Source organism: Mesocricetus auratus, unplaced genomic scaffold (genome assembly GCF_017639785.1).
Source record: "Mesocricetus auratus isolate SY011 unplaced genomic scaffold, BCM_Maur_2.0 contig_13190_pilon_obj, whole genome shotgun sequence".
Taxonomy (NCBI): Eukaryota; Metazoa; Chordata; class Mammalia; order Rodentia; family Cricetidae; genus Mesocricetus; species Mesocricetus auratus.
The window spans coordinates 1,077-21,844 of NW_024432255.1; the positions used below are offsets into that span (position 1 = coordinate 1,077).

Sequence of the window (20,768 nt, forward strand, 5' to 3'; positions counted from 1 at the left end):
TCTTAAGCTCTTCCTAAAGGACTGGATGTATGCAGAGGGCTCCCGGGGTCTTGAAAATTCAGTTTTACTTTTCTGTGTGCATGGCTGTGTGCAGGAGGGTGTGCATGGATGTGTGCTTGAGTGTGGAGACCAGAGGTCATTAAAATAACTCAAGGTCATGTCCTTCACGTGTACGTGTTGGCATACCTACATGTGTGCTAGGGTGTCCGTGTACCGTCCTGAACCGCTCACCACATTACTTTTTGAGGCAGTGTGTCTCACTAAACACAGAGTTTTCCAATTTGGCTGGAATGGTGGTCCCACAAGCCCCAGGGATCCTTTATGTCTCTAGCCTCACTTCTCTGGGGCCATAGGGGAATGGCGCCATGCCTGGACTACACATGGCTGCTAGGGATATTCGCTAGGGTACTATCTGGTGAACTCATGCTTGCTCAGCAAAAACAGACCTAGCTTCTCGCCGGCACCCTGAAAACACTTAGTTTACTATGACACACTGAGCACTTTAGTTAAGGCATCTGAATCAGATCTGAGGAGAGATATTTCATAATCTATTTTAATGAGCATCAAAAAGAATTCCCATTGAAGGGCTGCTTCAACTCCTGGGTATGTAGGTGTCACTTAGCACCAGGAGCTTCAGTAACAGTACAATTGCCAGATCCAAGCCCTCAATTCAAAGAGGGTTAATCCTCTACCAGCTTTTTCATTCCCTACATCAGCAGGGGAGCTGCTGAAATGCATGGCCACCAATAAATAATCAAGTACAATGCTAATGTCAGAAGTCTGCAAAAACACTGAACCTGAAAGAAAATTAAAAGTGCCCTTGTCCTTTTACTTATTTCGCTGGCCTGTCCAATCAAAACAAGTCAAAGAACACCAGAAGTATCCCAGACTTGGTGATTTCCATTGAAATCAGATAGAGGTCAATAACTCATCACTGCGATGCAGTGTGCTCCTTTCTAAGCAGATTTCCAGTCATCGGCTTCCGTGCTAGAACACTGTCCCCAACCCTGTCATCAGCTTCCCAAGCTAAACAAACCATAGCATTTCTCCTATGTGTGGGAAAATATTCCAAGGAGAGTGTGATCACAGTTTTCAAAACTAATTGCTTCTCCCACAAACTGAGAAAGGGCCAATCTGTCTTCTGCTTTTATAGACACATGGTGTGACATGAGGGTGTGTTCTGTCAACGAGTGCACTCTACCAGACCTTCAAAAATGCATTGCATAGATCTTTAGCGTTTTCAATCTTGGTTTCATGATCCTCTATAGCTTTCTGTAAGATCTTCATCTGTTGCTGAGCTATACGCTGAAATAGAGGAAATCAATGAAAAAATGTCAGTAAAAATGAACATCCAGCCCTGCTTACAGGAACTGATCCCTTGACGCTTTGTGTTGTGACACTCGTGATGAACAAGATTGAAGAAATGGCCTTCAATGCCAAAAGCAACGTACCATGGTCTGACCAGTCACAGATTGCGATAGTCTTGTCAGGCCTGTGCAAAAATCCTATGAAATAATTATTTTGAAATTGTCAATAAGACCCACCTAATAATCTGTGGCTCCTCACCTTACCAAAATTAAGTACAAAGAATTCCTTTGTTTACATAAAATATTTTTATTTATTTATTTGGTTTTACGAGACAGGGTTTCTCTGTATTGTTTTGGAGGCTGTCGGACCAGCCGGCCTCGAACTCACAAAGACCCGCCTGTCTCTGTCTCCCGAGTGCTGGGATTCAAGGCGTGTGCCACCACTGCCTGGCCATAACATATTTTTTAATATGATGAGGACACATTAGCTTCCAAGGAAGCCCTTCTTTCCAAAAAGGAAGAATAGAAAGAGGTTTGACCTAATCATCCTCACCAATCAGTCATTCCCCAGATTGAGACATTCCATCAACTACATTACCACCCAAATAAGAAGGGCCTCGAAGACAAATGGCAAACACACATCAGCTCACGAGGTCAAACATTCCATAGCAACATGTAAAAAATGAAACCACTCAATACACAAAATCTAGAAAGGTATGGATTCTTCACAGGTCTGCTTTGACTCCTAGGAAACTGAGGCAGGGAGGTTAATTATGCCCCCGGGCTTTCACAGGTGTCAGGACTGTGGCTGCATCCCCATCAGTGGCGTTCAGAGGACATGCTCCTGGCCGCCAGACTGAAAGCTGCCTCCATGTCCCCCTGATCCCAGGCGCTGCTTCCCCACCTTTGGAAGGCAGGGCCTTTGGCAGTATGGTTCTGTCCTCCATCAGGATGAAAGATCCCTCAAAGACAGCGCTGCTCGGCGTCCACGAACGCCAAGCCTCCACCTGCTCCGGCACAGCCACACTGACTGCTCTCCCTCTGCCTCCCTGACCACTGTGTCAGAAGGCTACCCGGGACCCCACCCCACTTCCACCCCGTCTGTCCTGTACTGTTTTGCAGCTGCACTGTGTGGATCACAAAGGGCTCCCTCTGAGCATACAAGCCCATACCTTCTCCTGCACTCTTCAGGCAGTGTCCACTCAGCCTCACTCCTATGCTGGCTCCTAACCCATGAACACACCTCCCCTCACAGAAAAAGAAGCAAGCCAGAGAGGACGGCCAGCCCCTCCAGGCCACATCCACCACCCTCCTCGTCTCCCTCATGCTCCTGTCCTGTCCTGTCCTGTCCCTCGAGACCTGCTGCACTGAAGCCCTGCCACTTTGGGAAGGGGCACAGCGGATCTATTCCAAGCCAAGAGCAACACTCACGTTGAGGTGGTCTTCTTGCTCCCTTGCTCTCCCCACCTCGTCCAGCCACTTGTGATACAGGGACTCAAATATCTGTGAGTGCATGGAGTGAAGTTCCTGCCTGTAAAACACAGTATCAATTCCTGAGCTTTGTCACACCGCGTGAGGCCAAGGCAATAACACACACACTCATCCTTTTGAAACAAGAGCCAGGAGCAAAAGAGAAAGGGGATTTAAGCGACTCTTGAGAGGCAGGAGAAATGTGATCCCAACCCTGAAGAATTTTGCTTTAATTAGCTACCAGTGATGTCATTTCACGTGTCTTCCCTCTCAAACACCTAGGATGCTCTGATGCACACCATTCCCAAGATTGCATTTCTGACTTAAAACTAGACTCATCTTCGCTTCCCCTAATGGAGTAACCTATAGATTCTGAGAGTCAAAGCCCATATTGTGAAGGCAACATACCCTTCATCCTATGTCACTTACAGACAAGAAGAACGCATAGGATCCTTTCCCCACACGGGCACAACAATTTACCAAAAGGAGCAGGGGTGGTATCTCCTAATAGGTACCGTTTTCTAGACCCTAGAAGACTGTCCTTCCCTACAGAAAGTTATCTGCCTTGCTACTTGATAGGGGAGAGATTGTTCTCTTGCCCACCTGGCAGCTAACACATCTCAGCTATGTAAAGGGGGATGCTGCCAGCTATGAGCATGGCTAGCTCACAGAGACAATACATTGCTACATAGGTCCCATTAGCAATTCCACTCTGTGCAGGGTCACCATGGCAGGCAGGAGTGACTGTGCAAGGAAGAGGAAAAGTTGTACGGGTCTAATTTTACAGAGGGTCGGAACTCTACCTTGACTTCTGTTGGGTTCTGAAAATACTCTGCAGGTTTTTGTTCAGGCTTCGGAAAGAGGCATTTATGTCCTTTTCAAACTGCTTCCTCTTTGCCAGAAGGGACTGGATAATGCTACCTTATACGAGAAAGGAAATGGTATCACGTTAACCAATTATCCGGAGGAAGAGGCACGTTTTCATCCCTGACACATCTCCTACAGAGCAGTAAGAGTATCTATAGATCCTCTGTCCATTTTGCTCTTCGCTGTATTTTTTTTTAATTATAGACCAGGTCACGAGTAGCCCAGGCTGGTCTCAAACCTGAGAGGCAAGTGAGGGTGACCTCCAGTTCCCGATTCTCCTCCCTCCACTTCCTAAGTGCTAGGCATACAGGCATGGGGGGCATCGTGCTTTGACGAGTGACCGCCACTGACAAACCATTTTCTGGATACCTGAGAGCCTAAGCAGCAGCTCCTCTGTATCAGGAAGCGCAATGCTGTCAGAAGTCAGACACCCTGGCTTGTATGAATTGACTCTATACGCTGCCTAAGAATTGACGATGCCTCTCTAGTAATGCTCTTTGAGGACCGCCTACACAAGTGAATAAAAGCTGCCTCAGCTTGGAGGGTGGAGTGTGGTTACACTGACTTGGTTACCGTTGAAGACAGAGAGCGAGCTCGTGTGGCATGCATGATGTTTGCATGCTATCACACACACACACACACTTTTGTTCCACGGCCACAGCGTGGCTGCCTTTGACATTCCCTGACAGGCTCAGAGATTCACATTTGGCCCTCAGGCTGTATTCCATGCCCTCTTTGGCAGGGCTTCCTGGAGGAGAGCGACTTCAGAAACCCAGAAAAATGACTTGATTCAGAATGTGAAAAACAGTTGTTGAAATGTGACATACCACTGGTGCAGTAAGATAAAAAGCAGAGATTTATGTGCTTGCCATCATCTCTAGTAACACTCTTCAGCAATCAATGCAGGAAGCAGGAAACACTCCCCACTGACTCAGTGAAAGCTACCCCAGCACCCTGTTCAGAGCAGCTAGCTAAGGTCAAGCTAGTGGTACCCACCACCGCCACCCCCACACCCTCACACCCCAGGAGGACAAATGGCAATATACCCTTCCACAAAAAACAAGAGCAAAAAGGAAAACGAAAACAAAACCCTCTGTGCCATGGAACTCTAACAGAGAGTCCTGTTGGCTGGTGCCCAGGTTCTCTCACCACGAGTAAGTTGTGGGCTCGGAGAGAGAGCTCTGGGATAGCAACATCTGCTCAAACACACCTTTGAAATCCTGTGTCCTCTTCTGAACAGGCTCCCTGTGGAAAACGCACACAAGAATACTTAAGTGGAGACAAACATCCAAAGTTTGCTTTGAAAGAAAGGTGAGGCATGTGGTTTTGCAGAGACTAGCACTTATGTGGGGGAAAGCCGGATGTTCCCCTCTTTGGGTCACTGTTTTTAATTCCTTCCTTCATGTATTCATGGTGAACCAACTGAGTTCGCTGCAGGTTCATACGGGCACATGGGCAAGGGCTGCTTGCTGGAGCATGGGTGATTCATAGTCACCTGTATCCCCAGGAAACCAACCTCAGGCTGGGTGTTGGATGACTGTGACAACTGCCTCCCCGGCATTCCCTGCCCAACTTCAGGCAGATAAAAGCTCCATGAAAAGTGTCTCCACTCCTCAAGCAGTGACTTCCTGTTATGTTGTGGCAGTATAGGGGTTTTGTACTAAATGCTTACCAGAATCCATTCACTGTACGGCAGCGATGGGGTTCATAAAGGCGTACTCACCCATGTGTCGTGCACTCCAGCCATCAGCCATATTCATTCTCATCCTTCCTCAGTGCCCTCCTGCTAGGCCTGCTCTATCACCCAGACAAGCCTCTCTTCAACTTCCATACCACGTGACCATATTCAACCTCCAGAGTCAGCGTCTGCTCCCCAAGCCTTTGCCCACCTCTCCCCAGTCTCCCTTCTGGGCTTGGGTTTTCTCCTTGTATGGACCTGCTTTATAATCTAGGATCCTCAGAGGGAAAACAGGTGACTGTAGTCTCTTAGGTGCTGGCTGCTTTCACTTAACACCAAACTCTCTGTTTGGATCCATCTTCCAGCCAAGGACATAATTTTCTTTGTATGCCTGCATAAAACCACACTGACACCACCTCCTGGGGCAGGTCAAATTTCCTTTAAGACATCACCTCGCCTCTTGCACATCTGATCCTGAGTAACAGCTGCCCACCTCACTGGTATCAACTGCTGGATTCTTTGCTGCATTGAGAAGAAAGGGAACACCTTTGTGAATGAACAATCACCCCACACGGGAAACAGCTCCACTCTGGGTTGGCTGAGCCCGTGCCTGTCAACAACAGTGTCAAAGTAGTCTTCCAGGAACCAATGCCCACCCTCCACCCCATCCCCCACCTCCCATCCCCCACCCCTACCCCCCACTCAGGTGAAATTCAGCTCAGCCAGTGTCTGGGGATAGCAGGTACATGTATTTGTGCAAGACTTTCAAGGAAGTTCACCGTGACCCATGGACTTCTTCAGAGGCATGCTGGCCAGGACCAATGGCCCTGTGAGCCTTGTACTTCCGCCATGGGGTGAGAACATCAGTTGGGGACAGAAACCCAGAACATGCTTGAGAATCAGATCTCAGCACCTGAATCCCCCCCGCCACACCCTACCCCTGGAGCCCCATAGGATGACCTGGTTAGTACCAGGCCAGCCCTGTGCTCCACCTGTCAAGGAGTAGTAGAATATCCCCTTGGTTAGGCACAGCCACATATGCCCCATATCAGTTGTTACCGGGCATGATGGCATCTGGGTTCTGGGAGTCATCTGATGGGAGATTTGGATCAACCCTTGGGCGCTTGGCACTCCTCTCCATGTCTTTCTCTTCCTTGGTTGACATGGCTTGGGGCCTTGCTGGGCTGGGCTGGGCAGGACTCCTGAAATGTTGGCGTGCACAGTAAAGACACCGAGAAGAATTTCATGACAGCAATGGAAACATGGACCAGGGCTCCACAGGCTTTGGCCATGTGTCCTGGCACTTGCTGTGCTGGAGCAAAGAGGCGCAGGAGGGGGACACCGATATATATCACCACATCCAATCATATTCTGTCCCCCGTCCCTTTCCTTTTCTGGCAGGACGCAGAGCTCTCCGCAACCCCGTAGGCCTCAATCTCGGCCCTTTCTGCTGAATTCTTGTCCCCAGGATAGGCCAAGCTTGGGCTAGCCCCCAGACCCAGTGGCCCAATACTGGTGTCTAATCACAAACACCAACCCACTGATGGCCAATGCAGTCACCGGAGCCATGTCTGGGCACTTACTGCTTGAATCGTGCTGCACACTCAGGTGAAATCCCTACCCACTGTCAGAAGCAACTCAGGGACCCAGGCATCCTGGAAAGACCCAAGGAACACACACAGGAGGCAAATGCAGAGATTCCCCAATGTACTCGCACAAAGTGGCATGCCGTCTGTATGAGGGCATCGGGGTCTCTGTGCTCGCAGGGAGCGCTGTGGGCACCAGGAATGTTAAGCACACAGGCTTGACTCTTCAACAGAACAGATGAGTACATCTGTCTGCCAACTAGAAGGTTGGGAGTGGATGTTGTTTACGGCTTGGTGATCTGTGCTGTCTACAGGGCCAGGTCACACCTGGATCTCCCAGATTAATAGGGTTTTCCCAGACCCTCCCTCCCTAGGCCTTCATTGTTAGTTTGGCTTCCCAGTCAACGGAGCCTATCCTTCAGGGAGATGTCCCATGTACGTTACAACCCGGTGACCTCTGTACTCTCTGCATGACTGAAGCCATGTCAGATCCTAGGGCTCTAAGATATGGAACCCACATTCATGGGAGGGGTCATGTGTCCGTTGCAAGAGACCTTCTATGGAGTTATGCCTTAATCTTCATTCTGCACACGAGGCTGAGATAATCGTTACCAGGGAACTTTGTTCCAAAAATGTAGTGTACTTTGATATGTCTAAAATAAACTGCTTCTGGGTCAGACTCTAGAAGTCTGAACCAGCGTCTGCTCATTAACTAGGGTGCATTGAAACGGATTTTCCTTCCTGACTCACGAGGATCGCTACTCTGCTTGCCACGGAGTTTATACGGAAACCCATGACAGTCCATACCTGACTGTGAGGAAGTACAACCCCCGGGGCCCTTCTATTTGCACCTGGACTTCACCTCACAGGCCAAGCTTGGATCTACCACGCACACTCAGGTGAAATCCTTACTCACTCTCATTCTGGATGTCTCAGAAGCAACTCAGGGACCACGGCATCTTGGGAAACCCAACACACACACACACACACACACACACACACACACACACACACACACACAGGAGGCACTGGAAACAAACTCTCTGACACAGTTTCCCCACCATCTGACTTTACAGGAGCACCCTTTAATAACCAGCCAGCCACCAAGACAATTCCTATTCCAAGGCCCTCCCCTCAACAACCCCCTTCTCTTTATAGGAAGGTAACACCTTGATACTGCCCGCCTCCACAAACATGCTTTGATTGGCTGGAACAGCACCTATAGATGAGGAAGGCCCCAGCATGTGGGCCCAGCTGGTACACATACATGAGGGTGTGTCTGTGTGTGTGTGTGTGTGTGTGCTCGTGCTCGCGCATGCGTACAGGTGTGCAATGGCCCAGCAGGCACACTTGCCTGCGGTGGACCAAGCATCCATCCTTGGTTGAGGCCAATGTGGCACAGATGAACGTGTGGTCTGAGAGTTCCATGCAAACTCATGAGGTAGGGCCTGGGAGGTGCTCTTGCAACAGATGGGTCTCACTTGCCTGTCTCGGGCCCAGCAGTTGCCATGCGTGAAAGGGCCCAGCAGACATCACAAGTGGAAGTGGGGACACACATCCGGTGTTGACCAGCGGCAATGGGGACCTTCCATGCTCTTCCCCACACCTCACTGTGTAACCCGCACATCTTCTAGTACCTGCGGAGCCTGGGATTCTGTCTGGCCCCTTGCAGAAGGGAGGCTTGCAGAAATGAACACAACCAGGGAGGTCCGCGACACCCTGGGGTCCCATTCTGTGCCACCACCCAGCACTGTGGATCCAGGCTGGCTCTGATTTTTTGACCACCAGAACCTCAGAACAGGGACCCACTCAGGTTAGGTGATCACGCTTCAGCCACTTTCCCCTGAGAGCTTTCTTCCCCTGGGAGGCTTGTCCCACCTGAGTAGGCCCCCTTTCCCTGAATGGCATGATTCCTGGTTAGGAGGAGCAGCATGCAGGCATGTGTGAACCTGCTCCAGGGTGCTGAAGGGTGAGACGCGGGACTGACTTGGTCTTGCAGGTGGTGTACATGGCTGAGCTGGGAACCCCAGTAACAGGGCCTGGAGGAGACTGGATTTCCTTTCCCAGAACACCTAGCTAACCTTGTCCCACCCAGAAACCATGGCTCGGAGGGACTCGGGACTTGCACCCGAACGCACCTGAAATGGGGCCTGCACTATTAAGGACAGGAAAGGCTCGGAGCACCATCCCTGTTCAGCGAGCCTGCCTACCTAGCTCTCTCCCGGGACCAGTCTGCAAAGTACCCAAGGAGTACCGAATGTGCCTCCTGGAAGGTCCCTACCCCAGCGGGCAAAACTGTTCTGCACACTCACCTAACCCTAGGGCCCTGCAGCCCCAACACGGCTTTGCCGGTTGCTCAATCTGGCCTTCGGGAGTGAGGCTCTGGACATCATGGGCTATCCTGGGTCCCCATGCCTCGTCACAGACCTAGGTGGCCTGGATTCACAGTGATCCCCAGAGACCCTCCCTACCCGCCAAGGTGGGTCACACCTAGCCAGACTTCCCAGAAAGTAAGCATCGCTCCATCTGGCAAAGCAGGCTTCTGACTGAGTGAGAGGCAGGGCGGTGGAGGCCACAGAGGCGGAGGAGGCGGCGGCTGGGCAGGGGTGGGAATTGAGTCTGTGTCTGCATGCACTGAAACTTTCGAGAACCTGAAACCGCGTGTACCAGAAACTGCACAAGTCAGGCCGAGAATGTACTGCAACACCCACAACCCTCTTTTAACTGGTCCCACCTGGGGAAATATGGGCCGGGAAGAATGTCTGCAGTATGGCCAGAAGGTCCCTAGACACTCCAGCAGCACACAGGCCGTCCTGCCCACTCCTCTCAGCCCCTGTGGCCCTGACAACCCTTTCCCAGGCTGCCCTCCCTCCCGGGCCTTTTCCAACTCGACAGATGATTCAGGCTCCGGAAGTCACTTCATGCACTCAGGCGGCTTCCAATACCTGTCTGCTCAGCTAGGAGAATGCATCTCACAGCAACCGCCGCCCCCACAAACCACTCTCACCCTCGAGGGTAGTCCCGGCTGCAGCGACCTCACTTCCGGAAGTGTTCCGCCTCAGTGGAAAGCGTTTGTGCATGTGTGAACCCTGCCAGCTCAACACCCCCCCACCCCACCCCACCCCCGCCCCCACCCCCCCGCCGCCACCTTGCCGAGGCCCACCTGGCACTCAGGCATGCGTGACTTGGGTGTTCGGGCTGCGCATGTGCATGCGAGACACCGCGGTCTTGAGGCTTGCGAGGACCCGCACCCCTCTTTCAAACAGGCCCACCCGTGGGCATGTGGACCGAGAGAACATCTGAAGTACCCAAAGATCTGAGAAAGGGCCATGTGGAAGGTCCCCAGTCGTGCTCCGTGCGTGCGTGCTGCTTGGTGCCCTCCTCTGTCCCTAGTCCCTCAGGAAGCCTTCCTAGACTTCCCTCCTGGGGCCTAGGCCACTCAGTGTGGAACTTAGGAGCCAGACATCACCCCAGGGAACATCCTGAGTCCTAATACCTCGCCACTCACCTAGAGGAGCAGGTCTCAGGACGGCGGCCCGAAACTCTGCTTCCCCTCGACGGTGCTCACAGCTAGTTAGTCCTCACTTCCGGAAAATACGCGAACATGCGCAAGGGCGCATGCGTGCGCGCCTGTCCAATCCTTTGCCTCGCCTCAGCCCAGCTGCCACTGCGCAGGCGTGGACAGGAAATTACTCTTGAAGGCCCCGGAGGACCTGAAACGCCCAGACTCTTGTTTCAAACGGGCCCGACTGTGGCCGTGTGGGCCCGCACAAATGTCTCCTCTGCCCAAAGGCTTCGGAAAGGGCCACACGGGGCCGGGCCCTGATCCTGCTATGAGCACACGTGCTGCCCTGTCCTGCCCACCCTTCTCCATCCCTGCTTCCTATCAAAGCTTTCCCACAGGGCCCTTCCTGGCCTCCCCCACGCCACGGTGGAATTCGGGCTGCAGATGTCGTCACCTCTGGGACTATCCTGGGACCCCAATACCTAGTCACTCACCTAGAGGGACGACACAGCTCACCACCATCCTGAGACCCTCTTGGTCCCCCAGGGGCATCCCAGGTATGCCTCACCTCACTTTGCAGAAAGTGCTGCATACCTCTGTGGGAAACCATGTCTGCGTGGGTGAGCCTCGCCATCTTGAGGCCCACCCCGTAATAACACATACTTGACTTGGAGCTTACGGTTGTGGTTGTGCATGCATAAGCTGGGAACTCACCTAGGAAGGGCTGAAAGTGCCAGGAACACCTCTGCCCCCTGCTTGCGGTGCGCCAGCGTACAGAAGTATAGACCTGTGCAGAACGGCAGGGCTACCCGGAGGGTACTGGAAGGGCCATGTGAAAGGTTCCTCGTCTCTGCGGGAGCACACACGCAGTCCTGCCCACTCCTTGGGGTCCCTAACACCTTCACAAAGCTTGCCCAGGAAGCCCTTTTGGCCCTTGTCCACCCCAGGGTGGAAGTGAGGCCCATGACATCACCTCATGGGCCCTAACACATAGTCACTCACCCATAGACATGCTTCATGACAGTCACCAGAGGTCCTCCTTTCCCAGGGTTCGTCCTCACTTCTGGAAACTAAGGGTGCTGGCCTCTCTAGAGAAGCCGGCAAGCATGCGTGACACTAGCTGAAAGTGCTCCTAAGGGACACCCATCCAGCAGCCACTCGAGTGTAACTTAGGGCTTGTAGCTGTTCACGCTTGACTCACGTCTGTGGTTGTGCCCCTCCTGTCTGAGTACCACTCATGGCTGCTTCTCTGGAGAATCCAGGTGTCCAGTGATGACTGCAAAAGTACACAAGGGGCAGAACAGGAGGTCCCTAGTCCCCTGTCCACTGCACAGTCTCCAGCCTGGCCTTTTTAGGCCTGTAGTATCCAGGGCCCGGTTTCTGGTTGCCTTCAGGACCTTTGTCCCACACAAAGGAGGAGTGAGACTCCTGGCTGTCACTGTACTGTTCAGCTTGGGCCCTGACACTTCATGGTCCTACTGTCCTCCCCAAGGACTCTGGATCTGCAATGACCATGCCTTGCCACCACATCATCTGGGCATGCATGAAGCCCAATCGGGACACAAGTTCCATGATATCTGATCTTAGGGAATGCAACAGACATAATTTGACAGCAGTGAAGTTCACACTCCCCACTAACACACACACACACACACACACATGCACAGACACGTATGCAGACACATGCAGACATATGCACACACACATGCAGACACACTCATACACACACACAAGTTACTCGACTATTTTGGAAGGAAACTGAGGACTACTGTTAATCATAGGAAGAATCCCAAGGCCTTGCTGCTGTGGAGATTTGCAATGCTGTATCTACCGTGGGGAGCACCTTTGTGTTCATCAAAACGGGTAATGTTCCATCAGCCCATCACACAGTCACTCCATCCCTAGGTATGGGCCTATTGCCTGACTAGAAGCATTTGAGCAAATGTAGGTATGCCAAAGCTCATGGCAGCCTTACTCACAGTGGGGAAGTCCCACAATACCTCCTCATGAAAAAGAGATATACCGGGCATAGTACATCAGCACAACACAATGCTACTCAGTCCTGAGAAGGAATGTACTGCCACTCCATGAACGCTGGCAGTATTTTAAGAGAAAGCAGTCAGGCAAAATGCATACTCTGTAAGGATCCATGTATGTGCCGTGAGAAAAGCAGAAAAACCCTGAAGAGGCGAACTTTCCAAAATGGTGTCATCTGATCGGATGAGAAAGCATCATACTAGATGCAGGGAGGATGCCTGGAGTAGTAGACATGCCTTGAGGCAGCTTAAAGGAACACAGTCGTGCCCCCCCCGTGTGTGTGTGTGTGTGTGTGTGTGTGTGTGTGCATGTGTGTGTGTGTGTGTGTGCGTGCGTGCGCGTGTGTGTGTGTGTGTGTGTGTGTGTGTGTGTGTGTGTTGATTTGAATGAGATATCTTCCACAGCCTGAGGTTTTTGAATCCTTGTTTCCTAATAGATGGCACTGTTTGGGGTTGTCGGGGCATGTGGCACTGAGGGAGGACATATGCTACTGTGGGTGGATTTTGAGGTTTCCCCAGCCTCCCGCCAGTTGAAATTTGCTCTCTATCCTTCCTCCTCGAGTTTTGAGATTTATTAATTTATTTACTTTATATTTATTTATTTCCTTATTTGATGACGTTGTCACCTGAATTCCCGCAGGTCTACGGTCCTCCCTATTTTCTGCCAAGTGACCTAAAACACTTAATTTGCATCTGGAGGAACAACCTGCCTGCCTTCAGAATTCTGGCAGGTGAAAAAGTGTTCTTCTCACATCTGGCCCCTGCTGCCTGGTATAATTGTATGAAGACGGCAGAAAGGACTCTGTCTCCTCTTGCCTTGCCTTCTCCCAGACACTCTGTGGTCAAAGCCCCTGCACCAAGGCCCCCTGGGCCCTGGAATGTCAGCATCACCTTCTGTAGTATGTGTGTGGATGCTTACTTTCTTTTGTGCATGCCGTTGCCGGGGATTGGCGGAGGTGTGGGGGGAGCTAGGTGACAGAGATGTAAGAGAACAGTCAGCCTCCTGGGTGGATTAGTACGTCCTGATTTCCACAGAGAACTGGCTACTAGGAGAGAATGTTGTTTTTTTTTTCCCGATGACACTGTGGTTGCCATGACAACGGGGACAAGCCATTCTTTCCTGGTTACAGATACATTTGTGAAGGATACTCAGACCGGATACTCAGACCGGAGAGGTGGAGTCGCTAGGCAGACAGGCAAAGCGCGTAGGTAGGTGCCTGCAGCCAGCCTGAGTGAGTGTGAGCTGAGCCTGTGAGTGTGCCTCGGGAGCGTGCTTGCTCTTTCATGGGACAGGAGAGGTTCTCACTACTACTGTTTGAAGCGAAGCCCCAAGGGCTGGCTGCTCAGCCAGCCCTGTCTCTTTGTCCTCAGGTGACACCTCTCTGGTGCCAGCTTTATCGTTTCAGGCCCCGAGAGCATAGATCACCAACCCACGTAAATGGATGCCTCGTCTCTGTTTGGCGACGATTGTCACATGTGCTCCTGACCGTTTTCGTGTGACAGCACCTTACCCGAGATAGTTGTGGCTTGTGTTGTCTGGGAGGAGCCTGAAGGCATCTAAGGAGGAGGTAAACGGCGGGGAGGGGGGTTTGGGGGGAGACCCGGGCTCGAGCATGGCCAGTTCACTTGCAGGGATGAAGCCAAGGTAAGGTCTCCAGTCTCTTGGCCTGGAGACCTGACAAGACGTGCGTCCAAAAGAGGGCTGCCTCTAAACTGGTCACTAATCTCAGCTGGGCAGACTGAGGTAAAATCAGTGAATGCCTGAGGAAGGAGCAGAATGTGTTCCCTCGACAGCTATCAGTTTGTGTCAGGGTGTGAATCTTTACTCACTCACGGTTGGGTCAAACCTCAGCTAGCTGGGCATTACGGGATGAGCGGCTGGGGTTTCTCTCTGACCCACCAGCACATCATATGGGACTCTCTGTGTATCTCTGGCCCCGTGAGTGAGCAATGATCTTTGTACCCTTCATGCACCCTCTCACCAGACTGTTCCCTCTCCCCCCCCCGCCCCGTCTGTCTTACCACAGGGAGGGAAGCCACCTGCAAGTTCCCATCTGGAGAAAATGTGAATTAACCTGGAACACGGGGGCTGCGTGCAAGTTCTTGATAGAAGGCCTTCGGACACGGGGCCGAAGCATGTGCTGAGACAGAGATTTCAGGATCCCATCTTGCCCACTTTTCCCTGCACCTCTGGGTAAGACAGTGCTGTTTTCACCCGAAAGGTAACTGCTGAAGCTACTGCACTGGAGGTGATGCCTGAAACGATGGAGGCAGGTGGCACTACTGACAATGTTTAAGCAGGCTGTAGATAATGCTAGGACTTTTCTATGCCCTGGAGCAACAGGCATGCCCACATGGATTACGCACACTGGGGAGAGTGTGGCCTGATCTGAGTGCAGACACTTTTCTTCATGACTGAGTTACAGATGCTGTGCGGATGCCCTGGGCTTGTGGGCTTGAACACATACTTGGCATTCCCAGGTATGTTTTCTAGCTCAGGGAGTGTGTGAGGCTGAGGACATCATGCTTGAGGCAATAGAAGCCCGTGCAGACCTGCCTGGGGTGGAAAGCTTGCGTTCTATAAGCGTAACTCGGGCATCTGTGGTTTCTAAGGGCGCTGAGTGAGGGGCGGACTCTCTCGTGCCCGAGGCGTGGTGCATGGATATGGGGGCATAGTTGGGTTTGATGGTGCTCGTTCAGCCTTGCTGGAAGGCATGTTCTGAGAAGGTCCAGCAGAAGGCAGCCTGAAGTAACTGAGGCGCCTATGTTTTCCCCGGTGTCCTCAGGAGACAGCTGTGGCCCAGGACTCCAAGGGGGCTGGATCAGAGGAGGCCAACCCTTTAAGGTCACAGAGATTCCTCAGAGTGACAATCACTGCAGGAGATCCCTACACTGGGCCGCAGACTTCCACAGTACACATTTACTATTGCAGCACCGAGCAGGAGTGGCCTGGGACAGACCTGGACTCCTTCATGTAGACAGCCACGTTGTGCGCTGTGAAATCAGATTTGAAGTCAGTAAGGCTTGAATGGGAATACGGAAGAAGGGACACCGCACATTTGCACAGTAAACAGGGAGCTAGGATGTACCAGTGGGGTGTATGGATACAGAGCGTGGGAAGGGGACGACCGAGGTAATGGTATGAACATCATCTGCCTCCCATATTTCCATACGGTTGGGAATTCCTATGGGTCAGGACTGGAGTCCCTAAGGGAGAGCTCGGTGTGCCCACGCTCACAGGAGGGGTGTGGGGTAACTTCTTGGGAGTCCCCAAGAAGATCAGTGTCCTTAGGGAGCTGTGTCAGGAGCCCAGAGTCCACAGTGTTCTGCCTCACTGGGCCTGGTGGTGGCCCAGGTAATGACAGGAACCACCTGCATCCTGGCATGAACTGTGAGCAGCTGTGGCGCATGAGCCCTTTGTGGTTCTCCTGTGTTGTGGTCCTTCAAAGTCTGCGGTCCTTCTCTGCAAGCACAGGGGGCCTCTTTTGAGGATCAGACAGAAGTGGGCTTTGGTCCCGCAGGCATGCATGGCATGCTCACTGCTGATAGGAAACCATGGGCCCAAGGAAAGGAGTAGACCGCGGGCACACATCCAGTCACCGTGAGGAGAAGAAAGGGATGGGATTCCACCGAGGAGCCCAAGGGGAAGGAACTATGTGGAGAGGCAGGGCATGGGGGAACATGAACAGGAGAGCTACTCTACAGATGAGATTGGGCACCACCCCCGCTTCAAAGCATGGCCTCTGGACTTGGGGATGGGCAAGTGGCGACGATCCAGGTCATCAAGCAGCTGCTTTGATTTCCCGACTGTCTTAAGACTTTGGAGATTAACGTTAGGGCGCAGAGGTTGTGGTGCGGGAGAGTTCTGTGGCCCGGGATCTGTTGGTAGAACTTTGCCCATCACCGACAGATATGGGTGTGTCGGGTCTACGGGCTTGAGGTGGCAGCAGGAGGATGGGCAATTCCAACAGAGACACTTACCCTGTCGCTCTCCATCTGAGTCCCCCGGGTGTGCCAATCGGTAAGCATTTCTCCACAGTGAGGTGCTTTCTCTTTTGGGGAGGGGACTCTCCTTTGGGCCATGCGGACACACGATCCCACAGCGAGGTCCAGGAGGATGGAGTTTGGAACGAGAGATCTGAACCACGTTATGGGGGCCTGGAGGGGTGGGGGTGGGGGGGCCGGAAGCTCTGACAGTGACAGCAACCATCCTTACTTGCCCTGTTGCGTGTGTCACCATGAAGATTTCCTCACCCACTTGCTCCCCATCCTGGTATCTATCTCACTGGTGTGGAAGGCACCGGTGCTCTAGGTGTCCTCGTGCTTCCTGGGATGGGGCAGAGCGGGATTAGCTCCCTAGGAAAGAGAACGGTGAGGCTCCCCCACTCCCCGAGATAATCCCAGGGTGCCCCAAGGTACGGGATGGGCAAGAAAACACACAGGCCATGTAAGTTAGGACACTCACCTCTCCAGGAGGAAGATTACCAACTCAGCCTCAGGGTGGGGAACCTGCTCTGGATCCTTCCATATCTTCTCCCACACATATCCTCGCTTCTGTAGATGAGACTTTGTGTACTCCCTTGCTTTCTCTCTCCTCACCTCACTGAGCTGTTGCTTCTGTGTCCTCTGAAGGCTAATTCCCTCCTGATGCAGCTCTGCTTCCCTCTTCCCAGCTACAGGACACGCCCACATCACCCTGAGCTAGGACGTCAATTCAAGCTTGTCTAACATATTCTGGAGGGAGGATAGACCTACGGGCAGGGTGACCAGGCCACAGACGACCAGCAGTCAAGGCGCCCACCACAAGCAAGGGAGCGACCCTGTCCTGAGCAGCACAGCTCCAGAGTCCCGTCACCATGGACTCTGCAGAGTATGTGCTCTGTGGCTGGAAGGGCCACCTGTGGCCTGCGAGGGTGTTATCCAGACCCAGGACCTCAGCCCACAGTAAGAGGAGAGGGGCATCTTTCCTGGAGGTCCAGATTCTGCCTGTGGGGGAGAAGACGAGAGTGAGGAGCACAGAGGTGAGGCCCCTAACCGAGTCGGAAATTGTGACCATCGCCTCCGTGGCAGGAAAGGAGTCACAGGGCAATGGCTCGCCACGGCAGACCAGGGCATACAGAAGAGCCCTCAAGGTGGCGCTAGACGTTCTGGGCAAGGGAACCTGCTTGTATCAAGGAGGAAGGGCGCGTGGCCGAAGAAGAAACAGCACAGTGACTCTGAAGGTTCCAAGAGAGCAGGCCAGCTCCAGCTCACGCCAGCGCCTGCACCTCCAAGAGCACAACCAGAAAGGCCAGGGGCTCTCCCACAGGAGTCCTGGGAAGCGGGGCCGCCTGGGACCTGTGTGGGTGGGCTCACAGAATGAGCCTGCAGTGCAAGGGGGGAAAGCCCAGGCACACACTGCTGTTGGGCTCCCTCACTTTGAAACGCAAGGGAACTTGTTAAGAGGCACTAGAGTGTGGCCAAGTTCCTCCAAGCCACCAGCAGGAAATGCTGGTGACCATCCGGGCAGGAGGAAGCTGAGGGCATCCAAGCTCAGGTCTTTCAGCGCCCCAGCCTCCAGGGGGAGGGCCCGAGCTAAAAATGAGCAGCAGGCTGCCTCTGGGCCACCCAGGCAGGCCTCTACCTCACCCAAAGCTCTCCGGCACCAAGTACGGCATGGCGGCCTGGAGACCAGGGCTATGGGAGCCCAAAAGAAGACCACCCTCCCAGGGAACGAGCAGGACCCCGGCCCTGGGACTCCAAAGCCAGACTCAAAGGGGCATCGGCAGCCTGCACGCCCCGGTCCCGAGGCTGCGAAGATCACTCCGCATTGCTTGCCGGAAAAGGAAGGTGCATGTACGGTGTGCACAGTGCATGCTCCCGGAACTGAACATTCCAGTGCACTCAAAGGTGACTGGCACCAGGGTCAAGAGGAGAGTGACTGGAGTTCAAGAAGTCTGCCAAGCCACCAACGTGACTTGTGCCCAGGGGCCAAATGCCATCGAACGAGGCATGCTGGTCTGGTTCAAATTCCAGGACCTTCCTTTCTGGCCAGCGGTGGTCAAGAGTGTCAGCAAAAACGACAAGATGGCGAGGGTGCTGTTGGTCGAGGGCAACATGCAGCTTGAGCACAGGGGCATCCGAGTCCCTCTCCGCAAGCTGAAGCCCCTGGACTGTGGGGAGAAATCAGTGCTCTTGAGGAGAGCCAGCAGAGTGTATGGCCAGGGCATCAACTGGTGCCTGTCAGTGATCGACCACTACAGAGAGGACCTCGCCTGCGGCTCCTTCCTGGGCTCCTTTATGGACTACTACACCGCCCAAGCCAGTTACCCGCTAAGGAGAGCCATCCAAGAGGGCGAGCTGCACATTGATTTCCCCAAGGTGAGCTATGCTGACCTGGAAGACTGGGAGGAGGAGACCTCCCTGGGTGGGAAGGGGCCCCGCAAGAAACTCCTGCCTGACCGCATGAGGGCCGCTTGGGACAGAGCCAACCGGAAGCTCGTAGACTTCATCCTGAAGAGAAAGGGGCAGACCAGCACCTGCTGGACATCGTAAAGGGCAGGAAACCGTCCAGGTGGCTGGATAACCTTTGGAAGTCAAACAGGGAAGTCTTCTGCATTGAGACCTACCTGGAAGATGAGGACCAGTTGCATCTTGTGGCCAGACATTTGCAAGAGATATCCAAGGAAGCAGATGAGGCCCTGCTGTCCCTGGCAAGAGGGGACAAAGTCCGACTTACCATGGAGGTTCTTCTTCCAGAAGCTATCATCTGCTCCATCGCTGCCCTGGATGAGCTCAGCTACAAGGAGGCAGAAGAGAAGTACCTGCGTGGCCCACCCGTGCACCATCGTGAGAAAGAGCTCTTTGATAAGACCATCCTAAAGGTGGCCAGGAAGAGGTCAGCAGCCAGGATTTGGGCTGCCAGGGACCCCTCTGCGCCCACTCCTTAGAAGGGAGCTTCCTCCTTTCAGCCATCACCCCTGCAGCTCCGCCTCCAAAAGATGACCATCTGGGAGACACTGTGGGGCTTGAAAGGTCCTCACAGCATGCATGTTTATCCCCACCGCCCCGAAATAAATAAATGATCACGTCCGTGCTTGACGGTGCAGATGTCTCGATCGGCTCGACAATTCCTGTTAGTTTCAGGCCAGGCCTAGCCTTCTCTGGCCTGTGCCCAAGTGCAGAGGAGTCCCGTGGGGGTGCCTCTCTGGAACGTCCCCAGCGATGGGTGGAGTATTAGCTAGCCACGCCCAGCCTTGCAATCAATGCGGGGACCCCACACACCCGGACAGCACAACAGACCCCTGATGACACTCTGTCTCTGTGTCTCTGATTGCCCCCCCCCCATACTCCCTGACCTCTCTAGGATACTGTGGGTGGGGCCGGGTTCCAGTGTTTTCTCCTCTACCTTGTTCTTTGCTCACTCACAATGCTGATGTGTGCTTTGCAGCCAAAGAAGGGGTTGGAAATGTTGTGACCCTGGAGATAGCCTGATTTCAAAGAACTCTCTCTTCCTCTCTCGCTCTCTCCCTCTCTCTCTCCCTCCCTCCCTCCCTCTCTCTCTCTCTGTCTCTCTGTATGTGTGTGTGTGAGAGAGAGACAGAGACAGAGAAACAGAGAGAGACAGAGAGATAGACACAGAGAGACATGTGTATCTGTGTGTGTCTGTGTGTGTCTTTGTGTGTCTGTGTGTGTGAGAGAGAGAGAGAGGGAACCGTGTGTGTGGTGTGTGGTGTGTGTGTGTGTGTGTGTGTGCACACGCATGCACGTGCACAGGTGTGCAGAGATGTCATAAGTCAGAATCTGTTATCTACTTCAGTTATTCCTTCTCTATTTTTTGAAACAGGACCTCTGGACCTGCGGCTCACTGATTGTGCTAGAATGACGGGCTAGGCAGGACTTTTTATTCTTCCTTGCCTCTCACTGAGGTGCTGAGATTCAACATACCTGCCCGTATACCCTATTTTTTAAGTGTGTACTGGGTAATGCACTCAGGTTTTCACCAGGGGCAGGAAGCACTTCACATTCTCCACTCCCCAGAGACTTCATTCTTTTAATGGAAAGATTTGCCAACCTCCTGGGCTTTCTCTCTGCAGCAGACATCAGTATCCCGGCTTTTCTCACATTTCAGAGATCAGGGACTTCTGATGTTTGCAGGAAAGTGACAGGGGCCTATCATTCCTTAGAGTCACTGACACTTGGGGTGTGCTGGTGAGAGGCAGCCCTGCCATACCTCCCAGAAGCCTCTGATTTCCCTGTCTTGAATCACAGTCCATGACATATTTTCGTGACAGGGCACTGACTTGGTGCCTCAGCCGACTTTCAAGTACAACCTTGTAT

At 53.0% G+C, this 20,768-nt stretch overlaps 2 protein-coding genes across 3 annotated transcripts; one reads left to right on the forward strand and one right to left on the reverse strand.

Moving 5' to 3' along the window:
• Positions 1-1,183: 1,183 nt before the first annotated feature.
• Positions 1,184-10,776, reverse strand: LOC121138316 (X-linked lymphocyte-regulated protein 5C-like). Of its 2 annotated transcripts, XM_040741046.1 has the most exons (8): positions 10,417-10,776; positions 6,382-6,524; positions 5,775-5,844; positions 4,855-4,889; positions 3,581-3,698; positions 2,739-2,838; positions 1,452-1,505; positions 1,184-1,305 (listed from the first exon to the last, which is right to left on the reverse strand). In XM_040741046.1, exons 2-8 carry the CDS (start codon positions 6,485-6,487, stop codon positions 1,198-1,200), a joined length of 591 nt encoding a protein of 196 aa, XP_040596980.1. In that variant the 5' UTR covers positions 6,488-6,524; positions 10,417-10,776; the 3' UTR covers positions 1,184-1,197. The 2 variants fall into 2 exon arrangements, with proteins under 2 accessions (XP_040596980.1, XP_040596981.1); XM_040741047.1 differs by lacking the exon at positions 1,452-1,505 and having other exon boundaries at positions 10,417-10,753.
• Positions 10,777-13,535: 2,759 nt separating this feature from the next.
• LOC121138315 (PWWP domain-containing DNA repair factor 3A-like) lies at positions 13,536-19,520 on the forward strand. Its single transcript, XM_040741045.1, is given in 6 exon segments — positions 13,536-13,658; positions 13,842-14,017; positions 14,477-14,643; positions 17,123-18,207; positions 18,209-18,954; positions 18,957-19,520. Coding segments are annotated over 3 exon segments (2,070 nt in total). The 5' UTR covers positions 13,536-13,658; positions 13,842-14,017; positions 14,477-14,643; positions 17,123-17,305; the 3' UTR covers positions 19,379-19,520.
• Positions 19,521-20,768: the final 1,248 nt, after the last annotated feature.